At 39.2% G+C, this 24,806-nt stretch overlaps 1 protein-coding gene across 1 annotated transcript in view; it reads left to right on the plus strand.

Moving 5' to 3' along the window:
* Positions 1-13,705: 13,705 nt before the first annotated feature.
* Positions 13,706-24,806, plus strand: part of ppp1r16b (protein phosphatase 1, regulatory subunit 16B) — a gene marked incomplete at both ends in the record, with an annotated part of 63,585 nt that continues 52,484 nt past the window's right edge. The window contains one exon of the mRNA XM_083939476.1: positions 13,706-13,973. Coding sequence (XP_083795602.1) covers positions 13,706-13,973 — 268 coding nt within the window. The remainder of the gene's footprint in view (positions 13,974-24,806) is intronic.

A 24,806-nucleotide genomic window follows, 5' to 3' on the forward strand; every position in this document is an offset into this window, starting at 1 on the left:
TCCGATCACAAATGGTCACTCGAGATGCATGTGGAGATGCATGTCAATACCAGGTGTGAATAAGGCCTTAGGCACATTGAAGCCTTTCTTCCGTTTATGTGTTTTTGTACAGCAGCAGCTGCTAATCTGCCTTTCTTTCCACTCTTCTGCTCTCCTCTACCACCGAATAAGAAGGTTTCTCTTCTTTTATATTTTGTTGTAAAAGGAAACTGCTCCTGTAACTGCTGAAGGAGACTAGACAGACATCCATTACAGAATAAAACAAAAAAATACATTTTCAAAAAAGCCCTCAGCTTTAGGAAAGCATTCTAAACCTTCATTCAAACTAAATGTACCCTCTTGTTTACTAAAATGCAAAATAATGGAGTTTCATGGAATCCCCTTTCCTTCGATGACAACACTGAAGGAAAACATAGTTTTAAACCAAAGAGCGTGGGGGAGAAATGAATGAAAACTACATAGGTGATAATTAGTGTATAGAGCATCGAGACATTATGTAGCTCAAGGTTTTATGTAACAGACATCTGAGCACACAATTCAAATGACACAGTATTGAGCAGCATAAAGAAATCAGCATCTAACTGAGTGAAGGGAACTGTAGCAGCTCGACACAGGGTGGGTGTACAGTTACTGACTACCTCTATGTTTAAGGGTGTGTGTGTGTGTGTGTGTGTGTGTGTGTGTGTGTGTGTGTGTGTGTGTGTGTGTGTGTGTGTGTGTGTGTGTGTGTGTGTGTGTGTGTGTGTGTGTGTGTGTGTGTGTGTGTGTGTGTGTGTGTGTGTGTGTGTGTGTGTGTGTGTGTGTGTGTGTGTGTGTGTGTGTGTGCGCGCACGCACAAACACAGACCTGCATTCTGTCAGTTTGACTTCAGTGACTTTAGTCTGACATGGCCTGGGGGTCGTGTTTCGTATAACGCCTGCGGTTGTCAGAAAGGTCAGATGTCAAATCTCAGTGCAGCCAATCAAAACTAACTGATTCCTGTTTTAATGACCATGTGCTGTGCCGTTAGCCTATTGTGCAGTGTTTCCTCAACACTGGCTCAGGGCCCAAATGAATTGCTAGTGTATTATAATTAGGACCTTGGGTAAAACTGCAGTTCTATTGCTGATTACATAAAAGTGGACATTAGGGGTTTTTATATAGAAAACACATCACATTTGCGCCCAGGCAATGGCTTCAAATTTATGTCCTTTCTATGTGAAACAAAGGCTTAATATTTCTTCTTTCCCAAAAGGCGGTATTCTGGGATAGGCGTAAACATGTGACGTGAATCACAAAGTTGGGTGTACAGTGTGACGAACAACACATGCTTTGGAACAAGTTAATCCCTGTGAACTGATAATTCACAAACTTCTCTGGCGTGATGGCCAGCATCTCACAGATTTTACAGGTTTTCCAGTTGCTCATCACGACGGTCTGTATTTAGTTGTCTCGCGTTCCTGTTATCAGCTGTTTTCTGCTTTTAAAACTCTCGGCTGTGGGTCGCACAACAGTTCACGTCATCGACACCACCGCCCATGTCATGCCTGTGGCACCAGGCCAGACCATCAACTCTATTTTCAAGAAAAAATCAAGCCGCCTATATTAGTAGGGTCCGAGCCGTCACATTATGGGGCTAAATCAGGCGGGCAATATACCTTGGTCCTTCTGAATTTGCGGACCAGGCTGCAAATAAGGCAGCAGATTACCATCTTACTATCCAGTGTAAACGCACCTATAGCTATAATATTTTTTTCCATACAATAACTCTTGGAATTATTTATTCCACCTTTATTTAGTAGGTTTGGTAAACTTTTGCGTTTAGTGTTTTAACTTTTTTTTTTTCAATTTTTTTTAGCTGTCAATTAGCTTGAATGCTCACTCGAGTGCAGTCATGCTGGGGTTTGCCCCTGGTTGTGGATCACTGACAATCTCGCTAAATTGTTGGCTTGTTTACAACCTCTCTGATCATTCGAATGCTCATGTTTTTTTCCCTCATCTCTGTGTTTCAACATGTCAATAATTGATTAAATGTTGGCATAAACTAGAAAGTTAAGACCCCCAACAGCAGCCTGTTTGTCAGTTTAGATCCCTAGTCTAGCACCTATTTGCATGTGATAAATGCCAAACATTGTCGAGCGTTTTCTGGTATGCAAAGAGTGGGCTGTGCATTGATTTCTCTTGTAGTCTAATATGTCAGCTGAGGCCGTCATTTTCACCAGTGACAGTCACAAGTGTGCTGAAAATTACTGCACAGTCTGGCGATGTGGACTGAGTTTAGTCTCTGTTGACCGTAACACTTTGTGAAGGCTCAATTACGAAATTTAGAACAAGCTTTTATTTTGCGAAAGTCTTTGTGGTTCAGATAAATCATGAAATGTGAATAAGTCATTTCATTCCAAGAGAACGGGTACGGGTAATTTTAAACATGAAATCAAGTCAAGCTTTTATTATGTCTTAACAAAATAATCCTGTTGTAGTAGTGGTGTTAAAAGTAAACAGACACGGAAAGAGAATCTTTGCACGGTCGCACAGCACTTTTTTAACTCGAATCAATAGTGAATTGTCTTCTATGCTTCACAACCCTAAAACAAAGTCAGTCCATTGATGAAGGATCATCAGACTGATACAGGGTTTCAGGAAGTGAAGTGCTTGTATCTGAGCAACAGTTTTAACTCCTTCTACTATCTGGCTGAATGGTTGTATTTTGCCTTTTTGAAATAGGTTGGCCTGCCTTTGGTATAAGAAGGTGATTAAATGAATTACCTCATGTTAATTAAATCGTTTCGGCCTTTAACACGGGGTCTCTGAGACTCTTGGGGGTCAGGGTGGTGATGGGAGAGAGCAGAGTGAGGGGCACAGTTTTGTGTCCGTTAAGGCCACAGTTTCACAAGCAGGCAGGCATGCGAACACAGTGCACAAACACTTCCTTATGACATAGAGGGGTTTGTACAGCTCACATGAATACACACACATATGTAGATAAAGTGCAGATACACACACACACACACACACACACACACACACACACACACACACACACACACACACACACACACACACACACACTGGCCCATTGTGTGTGACACTGCCGCCACTGTGTCTCCATGCAGAGCGTCCTGACACAGCACACGCCTCTTCACTGCTAAATGTCATGCTCTGCTGCTGACATTATTAGTGATGCAAAGTGCAGGGAGTGTGTGCGTGTGTTCTTGTGTATGCTAACAGTTGTGTATTAGTTAGTTGTATGCAATAGCACACTGAAATAAATTGGTTACTCAATCGATAGTAAATTCATCAATTTAGCTACTAATCTGATTAACAATCAGTCGTTGGAGTAACTCTTCTAGTGAAAGACATCAGACATGTTCTGGAAACATCTTCTTAACATGAAGTAATGAAGTATATTTTCTCTGTTTCCTGTTATTGTGAACTGCATTTGTTTGGAGTTTTGAAGTGTGAGTAGGACAAACTATGCATTTAAGTATGTCATCCTGGTTAATTAGTTAAAGGTATAATATGTAGCAATATCCCAAAAACCTATGTATTACAGAAAAGTAGTCCCTCTTAATAATCATTTGTGACCAACTATAAGTGTGTGGTGGTGTTTTTTTTGCTTGATAAAAATAACTTAAATTGATTCTTTAAATTGTAGTCAATTTACTTAACTAGTATATTAATCTATTTCAGCACTGTCTTTTTATGCGGAAATCTGTTTTTTGTGCAATTTTAAGATTACGTTCATGATCGATGATGAATTGTTAGTAGTAGTCTATAAAATGCTCATCACAGATCACAAAGTGATGTCTTTAAATTGCTTTTTTTCTTGAACCAACAGTTCAAAAAAATTAGACAGAGAAATGAGGAAACTTTTTTTTTGTGCATTTTTGCTTTAAGAACTTTTTCCAAATTTTGGCTGATATGAATTTCCTGTTGTCCGACTGGTCATTTCAGCTCTATTCTGTTTATTACTGTTGACGTCCTCCTTTTCCAGATGTTTGGCTTCTGCAACCTGTTTGTGTGTTTTTGTCTTTGCATCTCCTCGTGCCAGGCAGAGAGTGATAACAGCATTAGCTTGTATCCTCATAAAAGCTGAGGATGAACAGTGATGAGAAGAGGAGACAGAGTACAGCAGGATTCAGCAGCAGCAGAAGAACACAAACACATTCCCTTTTTTGTGGTCCACTGCTTGGTCGTCGTCGTCCTCTTGCTGATTGACAGGGTCAGCCTTAGTGGGAGGAGTCTTCTTATTTTGGAAACTTGCTCCTATAACTGTCTGTTATAGCCGAGAGGGCAATTGGGAGACTTTGCACCTCTTTGTCACAGTCAGAAGTTAAACAGGTGAAGTAATTGGTTGTCAAAAGGATCTGACAGGTTTCGTCAGTGTTGCCAGGATTAAAACCAAGCAAGGTGAAGCAGCTTTTTGCTTCTGTGCTCCCCACCCCTGAAACAAGCTTCCTGAATCAGGTCTGCTTAAAGTGTTCAGTCAGTGCTTACACCATTGTTTACTGGGGCTTTCACTATAGAGTAGGTTTAGACCACACTCTATGACTTATTTATGATTTACAGAGACCCAACAATTCCTCCATCAGAAAAATATTGATGTCCAATCTGCAGAGTGCCATCAAAAAATGACTGCAAAGCGACCTACACTTTCAACATCCTCAAGATAATCATCCACCCCTTTAGGCTTATGCTAAGTTAAAAACAAACAAACAAAAAATCTTAACTAGCAAATGTAACGTTACTAAGCTCAAACAAATCAGTTTAAACACGACCGGAGTAGTTCACAGATTGATACTGTCTACTTCCTGAATTTTGTTGGGAGTTGTTACCGGAATATAACTCCAGTCCTACTTACTGAACCCTCTTTTCTCAATATAAAGTAGACTTCAATGTTTTATGTGTAGGACCAAGAGCATGCTTGTCTTTTTTCTTCCATAGTGTTGAATAAGAAATTCCTTCATAAATAATCGTTAAAATGTAATATTTGACAGTAATTGTGATATCAAAATCTCATATCATGACATCCATAGTCATGATGAATTCTGATTTATAAATACACTTTCCTTGTTCAGCATCTAAGAAAGAATGCAGTTGTTGTTATGAAAAGCATATCTATAATGTGTTATCAGGTAATTTTTTAAAAACTCTAGACATTCATAATGGGATCAAAGTAAGTCTTTAAAAATATATGGTTTCCATTTGAGGTATTATTAAAATATTTTGTGAGCTACTGAATAGAAAAGTGTCTGTGTTCAACGTTGAAACAAACTTAAATCTTAATCTTAAATCTAAAGACTTTCACCCGTTTTTTGTCATTATGGGCTTGACACCATTTTTGTAGTTGGATGGCATTAATTTAAGATGAATTGTATTCTTCATGTCATATTCTCCTCTCTTAAAATAAATGACAATAAAAGGAAGTGAAGATGAATGTTTAAATTGTATTGATGAGTTGATTAGAGGAGGTAGAGGCGATGAGTGGGAAGATTTTAAAGCTTTTCGTGTTCAAACGTCAGGCCTCATGACCTTTTTCTCTCAAGTCCATTAGTTTTAATGTATTCTCTCTCTACAGGAGTCTGCGTTAAGACACTGATTCTCTTGGCACTCAGACAAAAACATTAAACACAAGTGACTGACTTCTGCTTGAAAATTCAATAGATTCAAACACGCTTTTGAATTCGAAGAACTGAATAGATAAGACTGCTTACCTTGCTTTGCCTTCTCGATCAGGGAATTCACTTTCTGTTGACTCGTTCAACTCTTCATGAACCAAACTCACTGACTGCACTCGGATGGTGGAGGGATTTTGTTATTTTCATTTGTCTGTTGAGTGAAAATGTCTTACATTATTGCCACTGTTTTCTTACAACTGATACTATGCAGGTGTGTAAGCAGCTTAGTCTTTTGTCTTAAAGTTTTCAGTTCTAGTTGATTTGGCGACACCTGTGTTTCCTGACGGTAACAACATGTGCGGTGCAAGCAGGACTTATTATTAATTTAGCCTATTTTATTCCAGGCTGAAGCACAATCTGCAACACAGCTCATAAACTATGGAGAATGTTGCAACACTGGGGATAGTGTAAAGATAAAACATTAGACATAAGTAAGCACTATTATAACAGACACATCAAGAATGCATGTGAGTTAAAATCATTTAGAGGAAGGAATACAAATTACTAAGACCAGTAAGAGTTAATTTGTGAATTAAAACCATTAAAAAAGTGAGAATTAAATCAAACAATAATAAAGCAGACCAACAATTGACCAATAAAGGTAATAACAAATGCAAATTTAAACCAATAAAATATGTAAAATTAAAATAAAATTATTATTAAGGATTAAAGAGGAGCAGCATAACAATATTGTTTTCATCTACTCCTTGAGCAGTTCCATTGCCAGGAATTCAGAAGACTGCAACCCATGTTGCTTTTAATAAAGAAGTCATCACAAGGTCACATGAATGAAGCCCCACGGTACATTAATGTAAAAGTCCATTATGTCTGAATACGACCACTTTAACAGACTGACGCAGCAGTTCTGTATTTCATGTCGGAAAAAGGACCACAGAGATAAATCTGCAAGCTTGTTTGTCAACGAGTTTCAGCTTTTAAAAGCTCAACGTCTGAGCAAACTGTGCTGATGAAGACTCTGTGATAGTGTTCAAAGCCCCTGAAAAAGAGCATTAGTGAAGTTTTGGATTGTTTTTGTCAAATAGCAACATTTGTTTCTCCATGATATATAAACATTAGCTTGAGGTGGAAATAAGCAACAAAGATGCACAAAAAAGTAGAAGAGAAGAAGAAGTGAATCAGGACAGTTTAACATTAAGAGGTTTTGATGAAATCCTGGCTTTGGTGTATTCTGTTCTGTACTGTGTTGCCATTATCTATACCTCTATTGCACTCAGTGCCAAATCACCTTCATAATGATGATGGAAGTCCAGAATGACCTCAATCCAGCTGCTTTGTGGAGATACGGGTGAATTAAAGCTGATGTCAGTACTGCTCGACACACACACACACACACACACACACACACACACACACACACACACACACACACACACACACACACACACACACACACACACACACACACACACACTTTTGTGATGCTTTACTTGTGTTGTAAGGCCTTCATTGGAAGCATTAATTTAAAAACTCAAATGTAAAAGTGAGGACTATTGAAACACATAAGTTTTGGTCTTGAACACACAGCTGTTTTATACTTATCAGTGATGAAACAGAGATAATGGACCTGATGCTCAGTGACGGAGCCTCTATACTGAACCGTCAGACGGACATGACAGGTGAAAGGTTCAAACTACCCTGTTTTCTCCAGCTTTTCTTCGCAGTAAAACAGCTCGAAGCTTGTCACAATTCATAAGATGTTAACCTTGGAAAATGTGGGCTGTTAACATACTGAGTTGTTTTGTCTCTGTTCTTCATAATATACCTTTTTGTTAATCTATCGGCAGGTCAGCAGCAGATAATGTATTTACAAGAAAGTTACAAGGTTTCAGGCTGAGAGATAAAGGGGTGCCTCAGATGTCTCTCCCTTGAGGCAAAGAGAGAACATATTCCAAAGTCCAGGCGACATGTTTTTAATTCAGGAGTGTGAGTGGTGTGATTTCATCTTTGTGATCACAACAAAGCAGGGTTTTTTTGTGATGTGTAAGCAGCTGGCAATTTATGAAAACAACAATCTGAATAAAAATGGAGACAGAACTGGACGAATTGATAGTAATTGTAACTCTGTTGGTGCTTTACTGTGGGCATAAATATTGTTTTGCAGCAGCTGTTTGACGTGTATTGTCTGAACTTCTTTTTTCAAATAATCCTAAGAAAAGTTCAGCTGTGGCTTTTCCATAAAAATGTAAAATACAAAGTGAGAGTGCAGTGTAACGTTCTTATCTGCAGCCTTGGAGCTGATTGAGGTCAATCTGTGATTTGCCGTCTTGGCCCCGGGGACCGGCTGTGATATCACCAAAGGGCTTACAGTTTCCCACAGCTCCCCGAGTTTTTCTTCAAACCGCTTGTCTTTGACTCATGCAAAGGCATCATGTCAAGTACACAGTGTGTTTGCATGGTCTACTTTTCATGCACCACTGACACTCTTAATGTGCAAGTCAATCTCCCCTTGAGGAAACAATTGATTTATTCTCTTCCATCTTCAGACTCCGATCAGCATGAGGTGTTCTTAAGTTTCATGATTTGTCTCAAGTGTAAGAGAGCCATCAGTCGTTGTGTCAAATGGAAACTTCTTTGTAAATTTCCCCCACAGAATATTGCATGAGAAAAAGCTTAAGCTGGCAATGTGCGATGAGCAGTCAAACCGCTGTTCAGGCACCGGCTTCTTCTCAAGTGAGAGCGATGTTGCCCAGCAGCTCATCGTCATTTTCACTTGTGGTTTTGGAGCGATTGGGTGCTTGAGAGAGGATAGGAATATGCTATACAGATTCACGATAGTTTGGCAAAATCCTATCCACCCATTGATTTCTTATTTTCTAATTGTGTGTGTGTGTGTGTGTGTGTGTGTGTGTGTGTGTGTGTGTGTGTGTGTGTGTGTGTGTGTGTGTGTGTGTGTGTGTGTGTGTGTGTGTGTGTGTGTGTGTGTGTGTGTGTGTGTGTGTGTGTGTGTGTGTGTGTGTGTGTGTGTGTGTGTGTGTGTGTGTGTGTGTGTGTGTGTGTGTGTGTGTGTGTGTGTGTGTGTGTGTGTGTGTGTGTGTGTGTGTGTGTGTGTGTGTGTGTGTGTGTGTGATATCATTACCTCTGCTCTGATTACCCCTGATTTGATCAACAGTCGCTCCTGCGTTTCATATTCCTGGCACTAATGGTATTGACCATCAAAGACATCTAAAGAAAACACTGGACGTTCCTTGTTTGTCACACATCCTGTCTGAAGTTAATTCACTTTGTCTGCTGCACTTACATATCACCGAGAGAGTGAGGTACACCTCCTGCCTGGAAGCATTCACGGTGCATCGGAGGAAACTTTCACCTTGTAAAACCCAGCATGTTGTAAAATGAAGTGTTTTATGTAAAATGTTTTATAGATGTCAGCGGTATAATAGGGTCACAGTTGTTCTGAGACCCAGTTCACTCGTTGGTCTTTTCCTGGATAAGCTCCCCTGTACGTGATATCTAAAATGTTGGTGATATTTGTATTTTACCTTGAATCTTATTTATTCACTGAAACTCTGTCTTAAGGGTGTGCTGTGTGACATGTATTAATCCGTAATCATGTAAGTGAAAAATGGGTACAGTACAAATACTAGTACCATAAAGTGATACAGATACCAATAGAGTACTTTGATACCTTCTTTCCTACTTTATTTGATGTCCATCATGTAAATAGAAGTATTGCGGAACGCTGAACTGCCAACTCCGTCAAATACAACACCACCCTCAACTTATTGACGGGCTATGAGCCAGTGGGACCCGGGGCAAAGACATGGCCCCCCACTCTGTCTAAGTTGGAACAAGACACCCAAAATTCAAAGAGTCTACTTTTAGTAATTTTGTAGTAATTTGGGGTTTCTTTGTTTGTGGTTATTGCACACTTATTTTTAGACAGTTTTCTATGTGGTCATTTAGCATCTCTTTGTGATCATTTTGTGTTGTTTTTCAGCAACATGATTCAAGGCCCGTTGAGTCCATGGGCTTGTGCCCGGTAGGCCTGTTCAGTAATCCATTCATGTCTTGACATCACCACAACACACGCTATGGATTGTGGCTGCGGCAGTAGTGGGCCAATCACGTCATATTAAATAAAAGAACGCTTGCTGTGATTGGACTCAAGCCAAACCATACAAATAGTAATATGTTTCTAGATCTTGGTACCAAAAGGGTTGAATGCAGGTATCATTTGACTGAAGGTTCGATGGCACTAATCAGGCTTTTATGCCCAGCTCTATTAAAAATGTATTCTTGTTTACAAAAAGGGGGCCGCTCTTTTTTTGAGGTGTGCTTTTTCGACAGTCCAAACTTATTTCTTTCCATATGTATGACCGTACTTTTTAATTTTATACCTTGGCAGCAATGATCGCCACTGTGTGTGCATGTGTGTGTTTGATTCTGTGGAGCATTTATTATTTTATCAGCTCCTTCCCTGAACTCTTCTCCAATAAACCAGAGAAGGGGTGGCTGACTCTTTGGCTGCAGTTCAGCTGAGTGAGCATTAATGTCACATATAAAATAAGGCAGTAAAAACTTTACAACTAAGCAAACACATTTCACAGCATATTAATATGAAATGAGCAAACCAATTAGGGTTGCAGCTTGTTTTAAAGAAGATTGAAAGGGAGAGAACTATATGTGTATGTGTCATTTCTCGTAACCTTTATCTACAGTATATTTTGCTCATCATCCAGGCATTCCCCTTTTACCAAGAGTGGTGCGTTTCCTGTTTTAGCACATTACGATGAGTCTGTTTCATGGCATTACTTGAATGGATGTGCTTCTATCAGGAACATTGTGTCAGGAACAGATGACGGAACAAACAACTTCTCTGTATTTAAGACCTCAGCTGACATTATCACATCAGTCTAGGGATAACTATCAATGCTTTCAGATTATGTGTACATGCAAGACATTGATGTTTGTAAAGTGTCCTGAGATAACTTCTGTTATGATTTGGCACTATCAATAAAATTGAATTGAATTGAGGTGAAGATATTTTAGAAATATTATTATGACCTCAGGTGTGATGGCTATACAGATCAACACATGCACAATGTATTGCTTGTTTAAAAAGTTGTACTTTTTACTTTTAATGTTGCCTGTAAGACAACATTGGAGCTATACCACTCTTTAAAATTCCAGATATTATGTTGTAGTCAAATGATTTGTGTAGTGTAGTTTTGTATTTGTGTTTTGGTTGTTGTTCCTTTATAGACAGCCTTTTCTGTAAATTAGGGATAGGCTTTTTGAAGCAAAAACACTGCTCAATATTCAGCGGAAACTATTGGACCATTCTTGGAAGATTCTCTGGTTATGGAGCTGAAATAGTTATTCAGTCAAGTGTCTCATTTTTAGGTATGATACTGGATCAGTCATTTTTCTGTGAATCTATTATTACTAAAAGGTTATCTAAGTGTGCCAGTAAACACAAGTTCCTGTTCCGTAGACCTTGCAAGTTTTCTGATAAGAAACTACTCCTGTCATCAGTGTCATTTCCATTGTGCATGTTCTTCTCGCTAGAGTGGTGAACAATTCACTTGGGAACAAACTGCAGGTGATGGAAAATAATATTTTTCAATATTTATTGAATACATCCTCTCAAATTCATGTTGGTAGTGATGAATTCAGAATGGTAGGACTTTGGCCAGTATAGCTCAGAGTAGATCAACAGAAGCTGATGTAATATTGTTTGTTGAGATTTTTTTTCTTCTTCACATATATCTGACATTGTTGTGATTTATCGTATTCGATTTCAGGATTGTGTTTGTTTTAGTTGTCACGTTTTATGTCTTTCTGTGTCTTCGTGTTTTCTTTGTCTTCTATCATCTTGCGACCATTTTGGAAATAAGTTTCACTTTAAATCAATAAAGAGTAATATCAAGCAATCAGTCAACTGTGAAAAAAATACATTTTGAAATAGACAAAATGCTAATTATTTATATGATGAGAGATTGATATTCATCTTTTATACCACAGGTTCTAAATCAGTTGTTTTTGTTTGACTTTTACTGGCCCACATTTCCATTTCAAACAAAAAAAATCTGTCTATCATGCAAACAAATCAATCCAACCATACCTAGAGACTGAACACTCACTACTTTTGCATCTGCCGTCCATCTTCCTCTAAAGGGGGAGGAAAATTGCTGACAGCTTTTAGTTTGAAACTCCTCCAGAATAATTTGAGCCCCTGCTGCTAATCCTCTTGTGATCAACCTTTGGATCCTGACCCAGTCTCTACGGATCATTTGCTGTAAACCAGTTTGCTGTGATAAATACATTTACATCTTTCACACAAGCTCTCCCAGTCTCAGTCTCCATTTGTCATTTGGTAACTAGGTTCTGTTATAGAAGCAAGTCAAGGTTGTGCTTTCACACAGACAAACACACTCATGCTGCGCTGGTAAACTGAAAATGATGATGCTGTAGGAAGTTATTGTAGTACTTGTTTCCTGTCCATGTTTTAGCTGTTAGGTAACTGCTGTAGAGCTGCAAAGGACATGTAGTGTAAGGTCGGTGGATGTAGCAGCACACTGCATAGTGGAGCTTTTCATCAGGCGATGCAGCTGGTTTCATTAGTGAAGGGCTGCAGACAAACAAATAAATATTTACCAGCGTTTGTCAAATAGTAAGTAAGAACACATTTAATACATAAAACATTCATATTTAGTTTTTAAAGCTGATAGAAATCATATGAAGTGTCAGTTGTTTTGATTTGTGTGCATGTGTTAGGATGTCTTCTGGCTGCTTTAATGAAATGTCTGCATTGTTAAGAGAGCTGTTTACAGGAAGTGGTCGAAAACTGTAGATGTTCTGCCTGTGGTATATTTGAATTAATTCTGTATTTACTTTTTATTCAACTCTATAAAGTTTTTTTCTAATATGTATGGTTCGGCTTTTCACCTGTTCTGTTGACAGATGTTTGCCCCTCCAGAAGATCATTTGTAAAGATATCCATACATACATAGGCTACAGTGTGCTGCTTTCTTGGTACATCTCTAAAAGACAATAAGAATCTAAAGCGTTTTTTGTTCGATCAGTGACAGCATAACTTTCAATCGTCAGAAAGAAAAGTGAGACACTTCTGTTCATGTTTACAGGCAGCCAAGCTTTAAGGTAATAACATAAAAAATCCCCGCTTCAGCTCACTGCCCTAGACCTTTTTTCCCCTTGTCTCTTTTATCAGTTTCTCATCATACTGATGTCTACTTGTAGCTTTCAGGAAGTGGTTAACCTTGATGGAGGATGATAGACAGGTCTATAACGGCTCACAAAGCAAATGGAAAATTGAGACTGCAACCCCATGTTCAGTCATTTAGATAAAAATGGAGAATTTGGCCTTCTACATTCGTCCCTTTTCCTGATCCCTTAAATGAGTCATCTTGATGAATTATATAATGGAAATGAATGGAAGAAAATTGAGCGATTACACGAATGACATATTGCTTTCATTTTTGTTTCACCTTGATGTGAACCAGAGAGTGTTTGGTAGAATGAATTGATAAATTAAGTATATTTTTTTGTACAGGGACAAGTATGTAGCATAAACCGGTGCCACATACCACAGCATTTACAACATTTACATAATTTACAAATACACAAGAGGCAGTACAAAACACAAATAGGTATGTACATTAAAAACACCAAACATGATAAGAAAACGGTTATTCAACATTTAAGGACTTAGCCTTGTACTTGTACTTTGAACTTGGGTTCTCTTTGCACTTTGATGTAGAGCTTCAAAAGCAGTGCTCACTTTAAAATGTCAGCGTTTCCCCATTGTATCTTTACAAAGACTTACTAGAAGTTTTACACTGCATCAAGTTCCAAGTAGTCCAAGTTCATGGCTGATATCTTTATGAACAGTATCTCTCTCTCCCTCTGTCTTGTCACTCAGGACGTTTACTTCTGCTAAAAGGATGATGACGAGGATGGGAGAAGGCCGCGGCCGAAGGTGCAGCCCTCGCTAGAATCATACTTCCTTCTCCAACACTGCCCCTCCACCATCCACCCACTGCTGCCGTCCCGCCTCCTCCGGCGCAATGGCCAACCATTTGGAGCTGATCCAGGAGCTGCAGCAGCTGGACAAAGTGCCCAGTCTGGAGAGGCTGCGGGCGGCCCAAAAGCGGCGTACCCAGCAGCTGAAGAGATGGGCTGTCTATGAGAAGGAGATGCAAAACAAGAAGAGAAAAGCAGACAAGAAGGGACGCAATGCTAACAACCTCCAGCAAGCAGAGACCAAGAGGCATGTGTCGTTTGCTGCCAGTGTGGCACTTCTGGAGGCATCAGCTAGGAACGATCCAGATGAAGGTAGGGGCAGTAAAGAATATTTATGATGTGTACAAATTAGAAAATAGAAGTTTAGATTTATGGGGGCATTTGCTCGATGTAGTGACAATGATAAACTACACATGTGCTCTTGACACATGTGACCAATGGATACAATCTAACCACTTTAGATTTTATGCTCATTGTAACGAGGCAACACACTGAAAATATGTGCCAGGGGTTTTGTTCTTTGTCTCAAAGTTGAACCCAACACAAAGCTCAGCTGCCACATTTGAATATATTACTCTAATTTCAGCCTCACCTCACTACTTCACTTGGGTATCAAAATGCCAAGGTCAGGAAAACAATTAGTTGGGCCTGCCCACTTAAACTGCCAGTGGAACTCACTCTGTTCAAGCTGAATTTGTTCTGCTCTGAGCCTGTTTTATCATTGCAAAATAATGGAGTTGTCACACTGTGATGAAACTCTGCCAGTATTTTAATTAAAATTTCTACGGATGGTGCCTCCCCCTATTTGGAGATAATAATTGTTTTCCTCCAGTACAAACAGTCCCACTATGCTGTGGCAGTGCTAACAGTGTGTCAGTGATGCACAAATGATAACAGGCTGCTTATCATTTAGATACAACATCTAAATTAACTTCACTTAAACCTGAAATTAAATGTAACTCTTTTTATCATAACAAATGCAGCCCCTGGCTGTGCTACTGTGCGTTCTTTACTTGTGCAAGCTGTTGTTCTATATTCTCGAAGAGCAGATGCAGCTCTGCACTGCGTTTACACACATATGCACATGTACATGGTCTGTGAATTTGCATGTTCAAGTTCCAGCTGTAGTCAAAATCTGTGAAAATCTTGGGATTTGTGTTTCTGATGACCTGTTAAGTTATCAAGTAACCTAAATAAAGATATAATAAAACCAGCAGGCAATACAATTACATCACATACTTGGATAAAAAGGATAAAAAAACATTTATGTTGCAGTTGTTGCTAATTCTGCTGCTGTTACCTAATTTGACACAGAGATTTGGCTGTTGGTGTTCAAGTCTTTAGTTTGAAAAAGCACACACATGGTGCCAATGAACTTGCAGCATCTCCTCATCTACTGTCAGTTCCAGGGAATATGTATTAAACAATACATCCAAGCATCATTAATAAAATGTTCTTTTTATTCAAGGTCAGATTATTATGTGCTCAAGGCATTGCGACTTTAGTAAGAAATGTTGCAAATTCAGTTTCAAAGGGTAGGTTTTGTGTGCAGTTTTTCCAAACTTGACAGAATAGACAAAACACTATCCTCTCTTTTTTGATTCCTTTTATTTAAATAAAAGATATTTGAGCCTTTTCAGCAAAAAAACATCCCTTATACAGCTTTTGAATGCCAATTTGTCCTTTAGCGTACATATTTGACAACTTCTAAAATGAAAATAATTTTCATGATTTAAGCAAGTACCTCAGCTGGTGGTTATTCAGTCCGTAGCCTTGGCCAAACAGTATTAGAGATTATATTAAAGTGAGGGTTTTGCATATTCATTCAGTGGGCTGCCGAAATAACCTTAGACTGAGATTGCTGTTTGGCATTTATAGCAGATACATTTTATCATTTTAACTATGAAAGCAGGATGGTTGTAATGATTGAAATGTCAGTCGTGTCTCTTACCTCTTTTGTCAAGACTCCTACTGTATATCTCCCATATGGGATGGATTTCCTAGAAATTTGAAACCTCATACCCACAAAACTAATGAAATTCCCCTCAGTATCAGCTGTATTTTGGGTTTAATGCTAATTAACAAATATGCTGAACTAAGACGATGAACATGCTAAACCTTATACCTGCTACCCATCACCATGTTTGCATTGTTGTTATGAGTAAGTCCAACCTCCCAAAACTTCTAGCAAGGCTGCAGATGTTTTTTTGTAGCTGTATTTTATATTTATCATATCATATAGTATATTTTAATATGTACATTATTGACATAATTTCAGTCCATTATCTCTCATTTAACTTAAAAGATTTCAATCTCTATATCTGTGAAGCCCATCAGTGTAAATAATACACATATTTCAACTTAGTTTTAGTTTTCAGCATGACTATGTTGCCCTTTTATGTAATTTTCACACATATGAACACCAGCCAGTGTCTCTGTTTGCAGAATTGGACATATTGAGAGCAGATTTATTTTCTTTGCTTTGAGCATCACTGAAATCTGCAGAAGCTTTGTCAGTTCTCCTTACTGCTGACGGTGCCCAGGCAGAGAAACATTTGCTATCAGGGCTGTTTAATGAGGGTGACCATGAAAGAGGCAGAGAGATGAAAAGCAAAGGAGACAGGTTGTGGCGTTGCCCACACAGCTCCAGTGGCAGCTTGCTAGCTCAGGAGCCTGATAATCTCCTCTCTCAGTCCCTCTGGTCCCCAAATGCTTGATCAAGCATCGTGACTCCACATGCTATGATGCTCAGTGCACACTGCTCACAGGCTCTGGGTTTCCTTTACAATAATATTGTGTGACAGTGTCATTTATTCACCTGTACAGTAATTTGAAAGGTTATGTAATAATAGAAAAGAGCATTTCAATGTAGATCAGGATGGATTTAGTCTGAGTACCTTATAAAAACAAGACCTCAACACTGACGTTAACATTAAGATTCATTTTCCTCAATCACAAATAAAATTTAGACCCCTAATCTGCAAGAACAATGACTAGCAAACAGTAAAAATGTGTGCTGGATGATAAAATAAATGAGGTCAGTCACTGAAATGGGCATGCTGCTGAAATAGGCTTATGTCACTACAAACTCTCATCACTAAAGCACATAAGTTGATTGAAATTTTGTTTTGCATCAACTCTGTACACTGGTTATAGTTACAATTACGCTCACAATTACCATAACGCAGAGTTTCCCAGGCTCCATTTTTGGGCTTCTTCTGTTTAACATCTTCACGCTTCCACAAGCATAAATTATGGAAAACCACATAATAGGTTATATATATATTAATAAGTATGCAGACGACATACAAATTTGCAAAACCATATCATCAGGGCTCGATGGGACTGTACATACACTGAATTTAGGAGCAAATCAATGATTGGATAACTTCAGTTAAACAAAGACAAAACTGAGGGAGCTGTTTTTGGAGCCAAAGAAGAGCGGTTAAAAGTCAGCGCTCAGCTTCAATTGGCAATGTTAAAAACCACAGACAAAGTCACAAATATTGTTGTAATCATGGATTGAGAAAATTACTTTACTATTGTAACAGTGTCTTTACATGTCTCCCAATTATCAATAATAATAATAATCAATTATACAGCTGCAGCTGATTCAGAATGCTGCTCGAGTCCTCACTAAGATCAAGAAAGTGGTTCACATCACTCCCAGCTATGAGGTCTTTATACTGGCTTCCTGTCTGTCAAGGAATTGGTTTCTAATACTGCTGTTGATTTGTAAAGCAGGTATGGTTTAGGGCCAAAATACATTTATGATCTTCTGCTACATTGTGAGTCATCCAGGCCTTTCAGGTTGTCTGGGACATGTCTCCTTTCTGTCCCCAGAGTCAGAACTAAATATGGAGAAGCAGCTTTCAGTTTTTATGCTCCACATACCTGGAACAATCTTCCAGGAAGCTGCAGGTTCGCTGCAACTCTCAGTTATTTTAAATCAAGACACTTTTAAAGGTGACGCTTCCTTTTATGAAATCAAATAATTATTAATTTTCTTCCGCTATAACTTTTATTCTTGTATTACTGTCTTTCTCCATAATAGCTTATTTTTTTATTTTCCAATTTATTCAAGGAATGTTTTGTAAAGCCCTTTAAATTGCCTTGCTGCTGAAATGTGCTATATAAATCTACTTGCCTTACCTTTATCTAGTCCGCTACCCTGCTGCTGCAAACTGCAAAGAGAGTCTGCAAGTATGGGGTGGCCCATTTGCCAGAGTAGATCTAGCAAAAAAAGAAGAGCACTGTGAAAGTATAGTTAAAGAAAAGAGAAGTGGCACTTCACAGATAAAGGTATGGGCAGTTTTACAACGCAATACAATAAGAGAAATAAAAGCTATTTATCACCTTCTTTGCATAAAGAGGAAAGAAGGGAGGGTTGAAGAAGTAAAAACAACAACGGAAAGAGAGAGACTATGTTTTCTGTGATTCTTTCTTTGCTTTCTCTTCTATGTGGTTGCAGTCAGAGCCTCACAGTGTTGACCAGAGGGTATGTGTCCGTGTCCACGCTGACACTTGTTATGCATGTTTTATTGATGAATTGTGTTTTTGTACTTTACGGAATCTTGAACAGTAGGTGGTGTTGAAACTAGGATCTGTGAGCAATGCAAGTGTGCACGTTTATATGATTGTGTTTAAAGGACACATGTTCCAGCAGGAATGGGATCTGAAATTGGGGAGAAATTTACAATATTGGCAACCAATATTACAGGTTTCCATGGCGTTAGCATGTAGCTACATAAGGGAATGTGTGTAATCTAAACACTTGCAAAAGTAGAAAAAACTGTTGGAAGTGGAGTGTTAAGAAAAGTCTAACAAATTTTTTTGCTCACAGGGATTACTTTTAGATACATTTAGCTCATTTGAAGCTCTGTTAACATTTAATATGAACATCCCACATTGCGCCAATATCTACAGGATATGACAGAAAATAAGGAGAAGCATAGAAGGTCCCTTTTAAGTGTGTGTGTGTGTGTGTGTGTGTGTGTGTGTGTGTGTGTGTGTGTGTGTGTGTGTGTGTGTGTGTGTGTGTGTGTGTGTGTGTGTGTGTGTGTGTGTGTGTGTGTGTGTGTGTGTGTGTGTGTGTGTGTGTGTGTGTGTGTGTGTGTGTGTGTGTGTGTGTGTGTGTGTGTGTGTGTGTGTTTCCCTCTCTGAACTATAACGTCCCTGTCATTATAACTTTGTCACTGGACGCTGTGGGAGCCGATTCACCAGGCCTCAAGGAAATGCAAATATAGTAAAGCTGCAGAGAGCACAATGTGTACTCCAACTGAAGGCACTGTGGCCATGAGATGAAGAAAGGAAAAGGTGTGGATGGAAAGGGATGCATCCTGGGTCTGAGCCTGTTTCTTAGCCCTCCGGCTTCTACCGTCCTGAACCCTCTTCCCCTTACAGTGATGAGCGTTGATGGCTGTGAATTATTGTGAAACACCTCAGTGTCCCTCTGAGTGGCTCTCTGGCTATTGAGACTGATTTCTTCTCTCCAGAGAGTAGCTATGCTGCAGAGAAGTTGCCATCAGGGTCAGAAGGGACAGTCAATTCATATATATATATATATATATATATATATATATATATACACACACACACACACACACACACACACACAAACACAAAGTGTGGACTGACCTGACATTTCCCAACACCCCGCAGTGTTATCTGATGAAGTCGCAAAATAACTCAGATATGATTGACGGAGTGACTTGCAAATGGCATTTTGTTTGCCGATGGCAGTCAACAAGGCATATATCGGCCGATAACGATGTCCTGCTGATAAATCGGTGCATCCCTGTGAGCCACAGTGTCATTATGTTCAGATCTTTACTATTACTGTTACTTATTTATGTTTGAGATCTTCAAGATTTCAATATAAGTTGAATCAGTCTGTTGTGATAATGCAGCAATTAAAAAGCCCGGTCTGTATTTTATAGCTGTGTGTGTGTTTCCCACCCCTGGGCTGTATTTATTCAACATCTCGTGGCAACACCAAGCTCACTAATTACCAGCTATTTCTCTGCTTGAAATCAGAACATGTAACTTGATGTTTGGGAAGCCATACTTTAAATCCATATTCCATTTTTAACCCTGCGGCTTTTGCTTTTGGTTTACCACCATTTTCTCTGCTATATCATCACCATATAAACACAGAGGAGGAATAACTCTAGATTTCTGGATAGATAAACACTCCAGCAGCGAGTATCGCCTTTTGGAAGGAGAATTCGCAAGTGGTTTTGTCTCCTTTTTTTCTGTCTTTCTACTTATTTGTGTGCAAATTAGGTCTCGGAGGAGCTTTTGTCTTCTTCTGCTGTCTTATTAGAGTGGTAAGGCCTTCTCCTCAGAGGCCCAAGATAGGCTTAGCTGCTCCCAGGCATATGGCAGCAACAGAGTGACATTAATAAGACACACAAGCAGAGTTAAAAGAAGATGAGTGCAACACAAACACTCCTCAGTTCATTCTGACTCCAGCTCTTTACCTATAGAAGGATACACATTGAGATACTGTCTTGTGTTGGTTAACCTTTGCTCTTGATTTGAAATGTCAGTGAGGAGATTTAACAGACTCCTCTCATGGAGTTGGATGAGAAATGAGATTGAAAAGCACAGACAGTCATGGGGGCCTTCTGTGTCAGTGACCTCTGTGTAAAAGAAGTCTTCTCTGAATGATTGAAGGTGGACTTCAGCAACATGCTGCTACACCTATTATAAAGTATACAGTGCTAGAAGAAATACTTAAATACTTGCAATACCACAGTGTAGAAATACTCTGTTACACAAGTACAAATCATGCATTCAAATGTTTACTTACTATACTTAAAATACCTGAACTAAAAGTACACATCATGCGGAATTGGTCATTTCAGAATAATGTGATAATGATATTAATGATGAATTAATTTGTACTGTAATCACTTTAATGTTGAAGCAGCAGGTAAAGTATTTATATACTTTATCTGCTGGGTAGCTTGTGAATACCCGCAGGCATCAATACAGTTTTATCTTAATCTTTTATATTAAATCATAATCTGTTGGTTGATTATATTTAGTATTATCCATCTGAATCTGCAAAGTAACTGAAGTTATCAAATAAATGTAGTGGAGTAAAAAGTAAAATAAAAGTACTTGAAATAAACTGACATTTCATTGGTTTTAGCTGCACTTTGCGTTTACTCCTAATTAGCAATAAAAAAACAAATACAATGTTAGCGTTGTCGTTGTTAGCATGCTTATGTTAGCATTCAGCTCAAAGCACCGCTCTGCCAAAGTACAGCCTCACAGACTCTTAGTCTTGTTGAATAATGTTACAAACAGCCTGTTTCTTTAGAGCTGGGTCTGGACACAGAGCAAACTTTGCTATTACAGTACTACTTAGTTACTTAGTACTAGCTACTTAGTAGAAAGAGAAAAAGAAGTAATCAATTAAATTTTTACCCCCCTTGACCGACCTCAGCAATCCCCCCTCAGCGTCATCTCAGTGGCACCCCCTTCTCACCCCCCCTCTTCACAAAGGCGTGCTTCACAAACCCTCAACCCTTCTTCGCCCCTCTCACGTCAACCCCCTCTACGCCCTCAACGTCCACCTTCAGTAGTTCGTTCCAGCTCTGACGCTGCTCACTCCTCCTCCCCCTTATGGCTACCTCCGCCCGTCCTGACAGCAGTCCTGAATATTACTGATACAGAAAAGGGTTCAACAGTAGACCTTATATCAGCAGGGCCCAAGACTGCCTACGTCAAAGCTTGGCACCTTCTACATTCCTGTTGTGACTATCGAGAGAGTGAACACTGGGAAACTTAGACACCCTGCTAACCTAAACAATCTCATTCCTATTCTTTCCAAATCAAAGTCAACATCGAAGCCTGTCAATAACACCATCAGGATGGGTCTGCTCAATGTTAGGTCTCTGAATAACAAATCATTTTTAGTCGAAACGATTTTATTACCACTTCCAAACTTGATTTTATGTTTTTAACTGAAACATGGCTGGAGCAAAATAACAGTGCAAGCATTCTGAGACAGCACCTCCCAACTATAACTTTATTGACGTATGTAGATCTGGGAAAAGGGGGGGGGGTTGCTGCTATATTTAAAAACATATTTCAGGGGAAACAGATGTCACTTGGTGATTTTATATCATTTGAATACCTGTGTGCTGTGTTGAAATGCTCTCCCAAAATTCTTCTGTTAATTATTTACAGGCCACCTAAATACTCAGCTAATTTTTTCGATGATTTTACCGACATATTGTCTAGCATCTCCACTGACTTTGACTGCCTAGTTATAACTGGTGACTTTAATTTTCATATTGACGATTTGAATGACATGGGTGCAAAGGAACTTTTTACTATTTTAGATACATTTGAACTGTCTCAACATGTGAAAGAGGCTACTCATTGTAAAGGACACAGCCTGGACCTGATTATCACAAAAGGTCTCAATGTTTCTGATGTTCTTGTGACTGATCTTTCATTGTCTGATCACTTCTGTGTTTTCTTTAATATTTCTTTAATTCCGGAGACACAAACAGAATCAAAGAATGTCAAAAAGCGCTACATCAATGAACATGCTAATGTACTCTTTAAAAATGCCATCTCCTCGCTACCACCTCTAAACCCATGCCATGCTGATGATCTTGTAAACAACTTTAATTCCAAAATTGTGAATATCATAGATGCCATTGCACCGGTTACAGTTAAAACGATTTCTGGTAAGCAAAAGGCACCCTGGAGAAAAGCTGCTGTTGTAACAGCCCAGAGAAGAGAGTGCAGAAAGGCTGAACGAATCTGGCGAAATACAAAACTTCATATTCACCATGACATCTATAAAGAGAGGCTCCAGGCCTACAATTTAGTCTTAAAAGGTGCTAGAGAAACATTCTTCTCCAATATCATAAACAGCAACACTAATAAGTCCAAAACCATATTTGCAACTGTCAACAGACTGACCAACCCCCCAACACAAATACCAGCCGAACTCCATCCCACACAGAAATGCATTGAGTTTGCATTCTTTTATACTGATAAAATTGAAGGCATCAGACGTGCCATCAATATCTCAAACAAAAAAGTTGGAACACCACCCGTTAAGGCCAAAATAACGCAGCAATGATGGCAAGCTTTAATGCCATAGACTCTAAAACTCTAGTGGAAACAGTGACCGATCTAAAGCCAACCACCTGCTGTCTCGATGCTTTACCTACCAACTTCTTTAAGAATGTTTTTAACTGCCTATCAACAGACGTATTGCAAATAGTTAATAACTCTATTCAATCGGGAAATTTCCCAAAGGCCTTCAAAACTGCAGTCATTAAACCTCTTCTAAAAAAGCGGAGCCTAGATGCCTCTATTATCAACAACTACAGACCAATTTCAAATCTACCATTCATAAGTAAAATAATTGAGAAAGTTGTACTCCAACAACTAAATTACTTCTTGGCTTCTAGTGGCTGCCACAACAACCTCCAGTCAGGATTTCGACCTTTTCATAGCACCGAGACGGCCCTTAATAAAGTCATAAATGACATCCGTCTTAACACAGACTCTGGCAAAACTTCAGTATTAATGCTATTGGAGCTCAGTGCTGCATTTGACACTGTCGACCACTCAATACTTTTGGACAGGTTGGAAAACTGGGTGGGGCTCTCAGGCACAGTCCTAAACTGGTTCAAGTCATATCTACAAGATAGGAACTATTTTGTTTCCATTGGCTACTTTGTATCAGAACAAACCAACTTAACGTGTGGAGTCCCCCAAGGTTCAATCTTGGGGCTGACTTTATTAAACATCTATATGCTCCCACTAGGACAAATCATGCAAAATAATAACATTGACCACCATTGCTATGCCGATGACACCCAAATCTATGTAGCGCTATCACCAAATGACTATCGCCCCATAGATCTTCTGTGCCAGTGCATTGAGCAAGTCAAACACTGGATGTGCCAAAATTTCCTTCAACTAAATGAGGATAAAACTGAGATAATTGTTTTTGGTGCTAAGAAAGAAAGGTTTAAAGTCATCCAACACCTTCAATCACTGTCCCTGAAAACCTCAAATAAAGCCAGAAATCTTGGGGTCATTATGGATTCTGATTTACATTTCGACAGTCACATCAAATCAGTAACAAAATCGGCCTACTATCACCTCAAAAATATAACAAGACTTAGAGGGCTCATGTCAGCTCAAGACTTAGAAAAACTTGTCCATGCCTTTATTACCAGTAGGCTAGACTACTGTAATGGTCTCCTTGCAGGTCTTCCCAAAAAAACTGTCAGACAGCTACAGCTCGTTCAGAACGCTGCTGCTAGAGTTCTAACAAAGACCAGAAAATGTGAGCACATTACACCAATTCTTAAATCATTACACTGGCTTCCTGTACGTCAGAGAATTGATTTCAAAATCCTCCTGCTCACATATAAATCACTACATGGTCTAGGTCCGAAGTATATCACTGATATGCTCCCACTACATAAGCCTTCTAGATCACTAAGGGCGCACTCACACTGTCCTTCCGCACCGCGCCCCGGGCTTTAGGGTACTTGTCCCCCCTCCCTCTCCCCACGCGCCCTAGGCCCGTTTGTACTCACACTGCCTGGGCCTCGCGCAAATGCTTCTTGCTGTCCATACGTCATCACGCCGTAACACGTCGCACGCGTTGATTGACGTCAACGCGATGCGTCGCTTTGTTTACAAATCTTTCCATAGACCTCGGGAGTTTTTGTGCGTCTTGTCCGACTGTTTTTGAATATTTTCATCCGACCAAATCTGCAGTAAACACTCCACCTCCGCATCACACCAACGTGAACCTTTCGCCGCCATTGTTGTTGTTGTTTAATCTCCGCGCATGGTAAACTCAAATCAAGGGAAAGCATCTTTCAGTCATTATGCAACAAACAGCTAGAATAAACCTGAAGATGTAAGACTTTCACCCACTCTGACCACTTTTAAAACTAGACTGAAAACTTTTATGTTCACCTTAGCTTTCTGCTAAATCTTTGCACTTTTAAGTCCGCACTGTTTTTATTATTGTCTATGTTTTTATTCTCTTTGTCTTTCGTAATGCATTTTAATTCATGACATGTTGTGCTGTGAATCACTTTGAGTCTGCCTTGTGTATGAAAAGTGCTATACAAATAAAGCTGC

This window comes from Echiichthys vipera (assembly GCF_963691815.1).
Source record: "Echiichthys vipera genome assembly, chromosome: X".
Classification (NCBI taxonomy): domain Eukaryota; kingdom Metazoa; phylum Chordata; class Actinopteri; order Perciformes; family Trachinidae; genus Echiichthys; species Echiichthys vipera.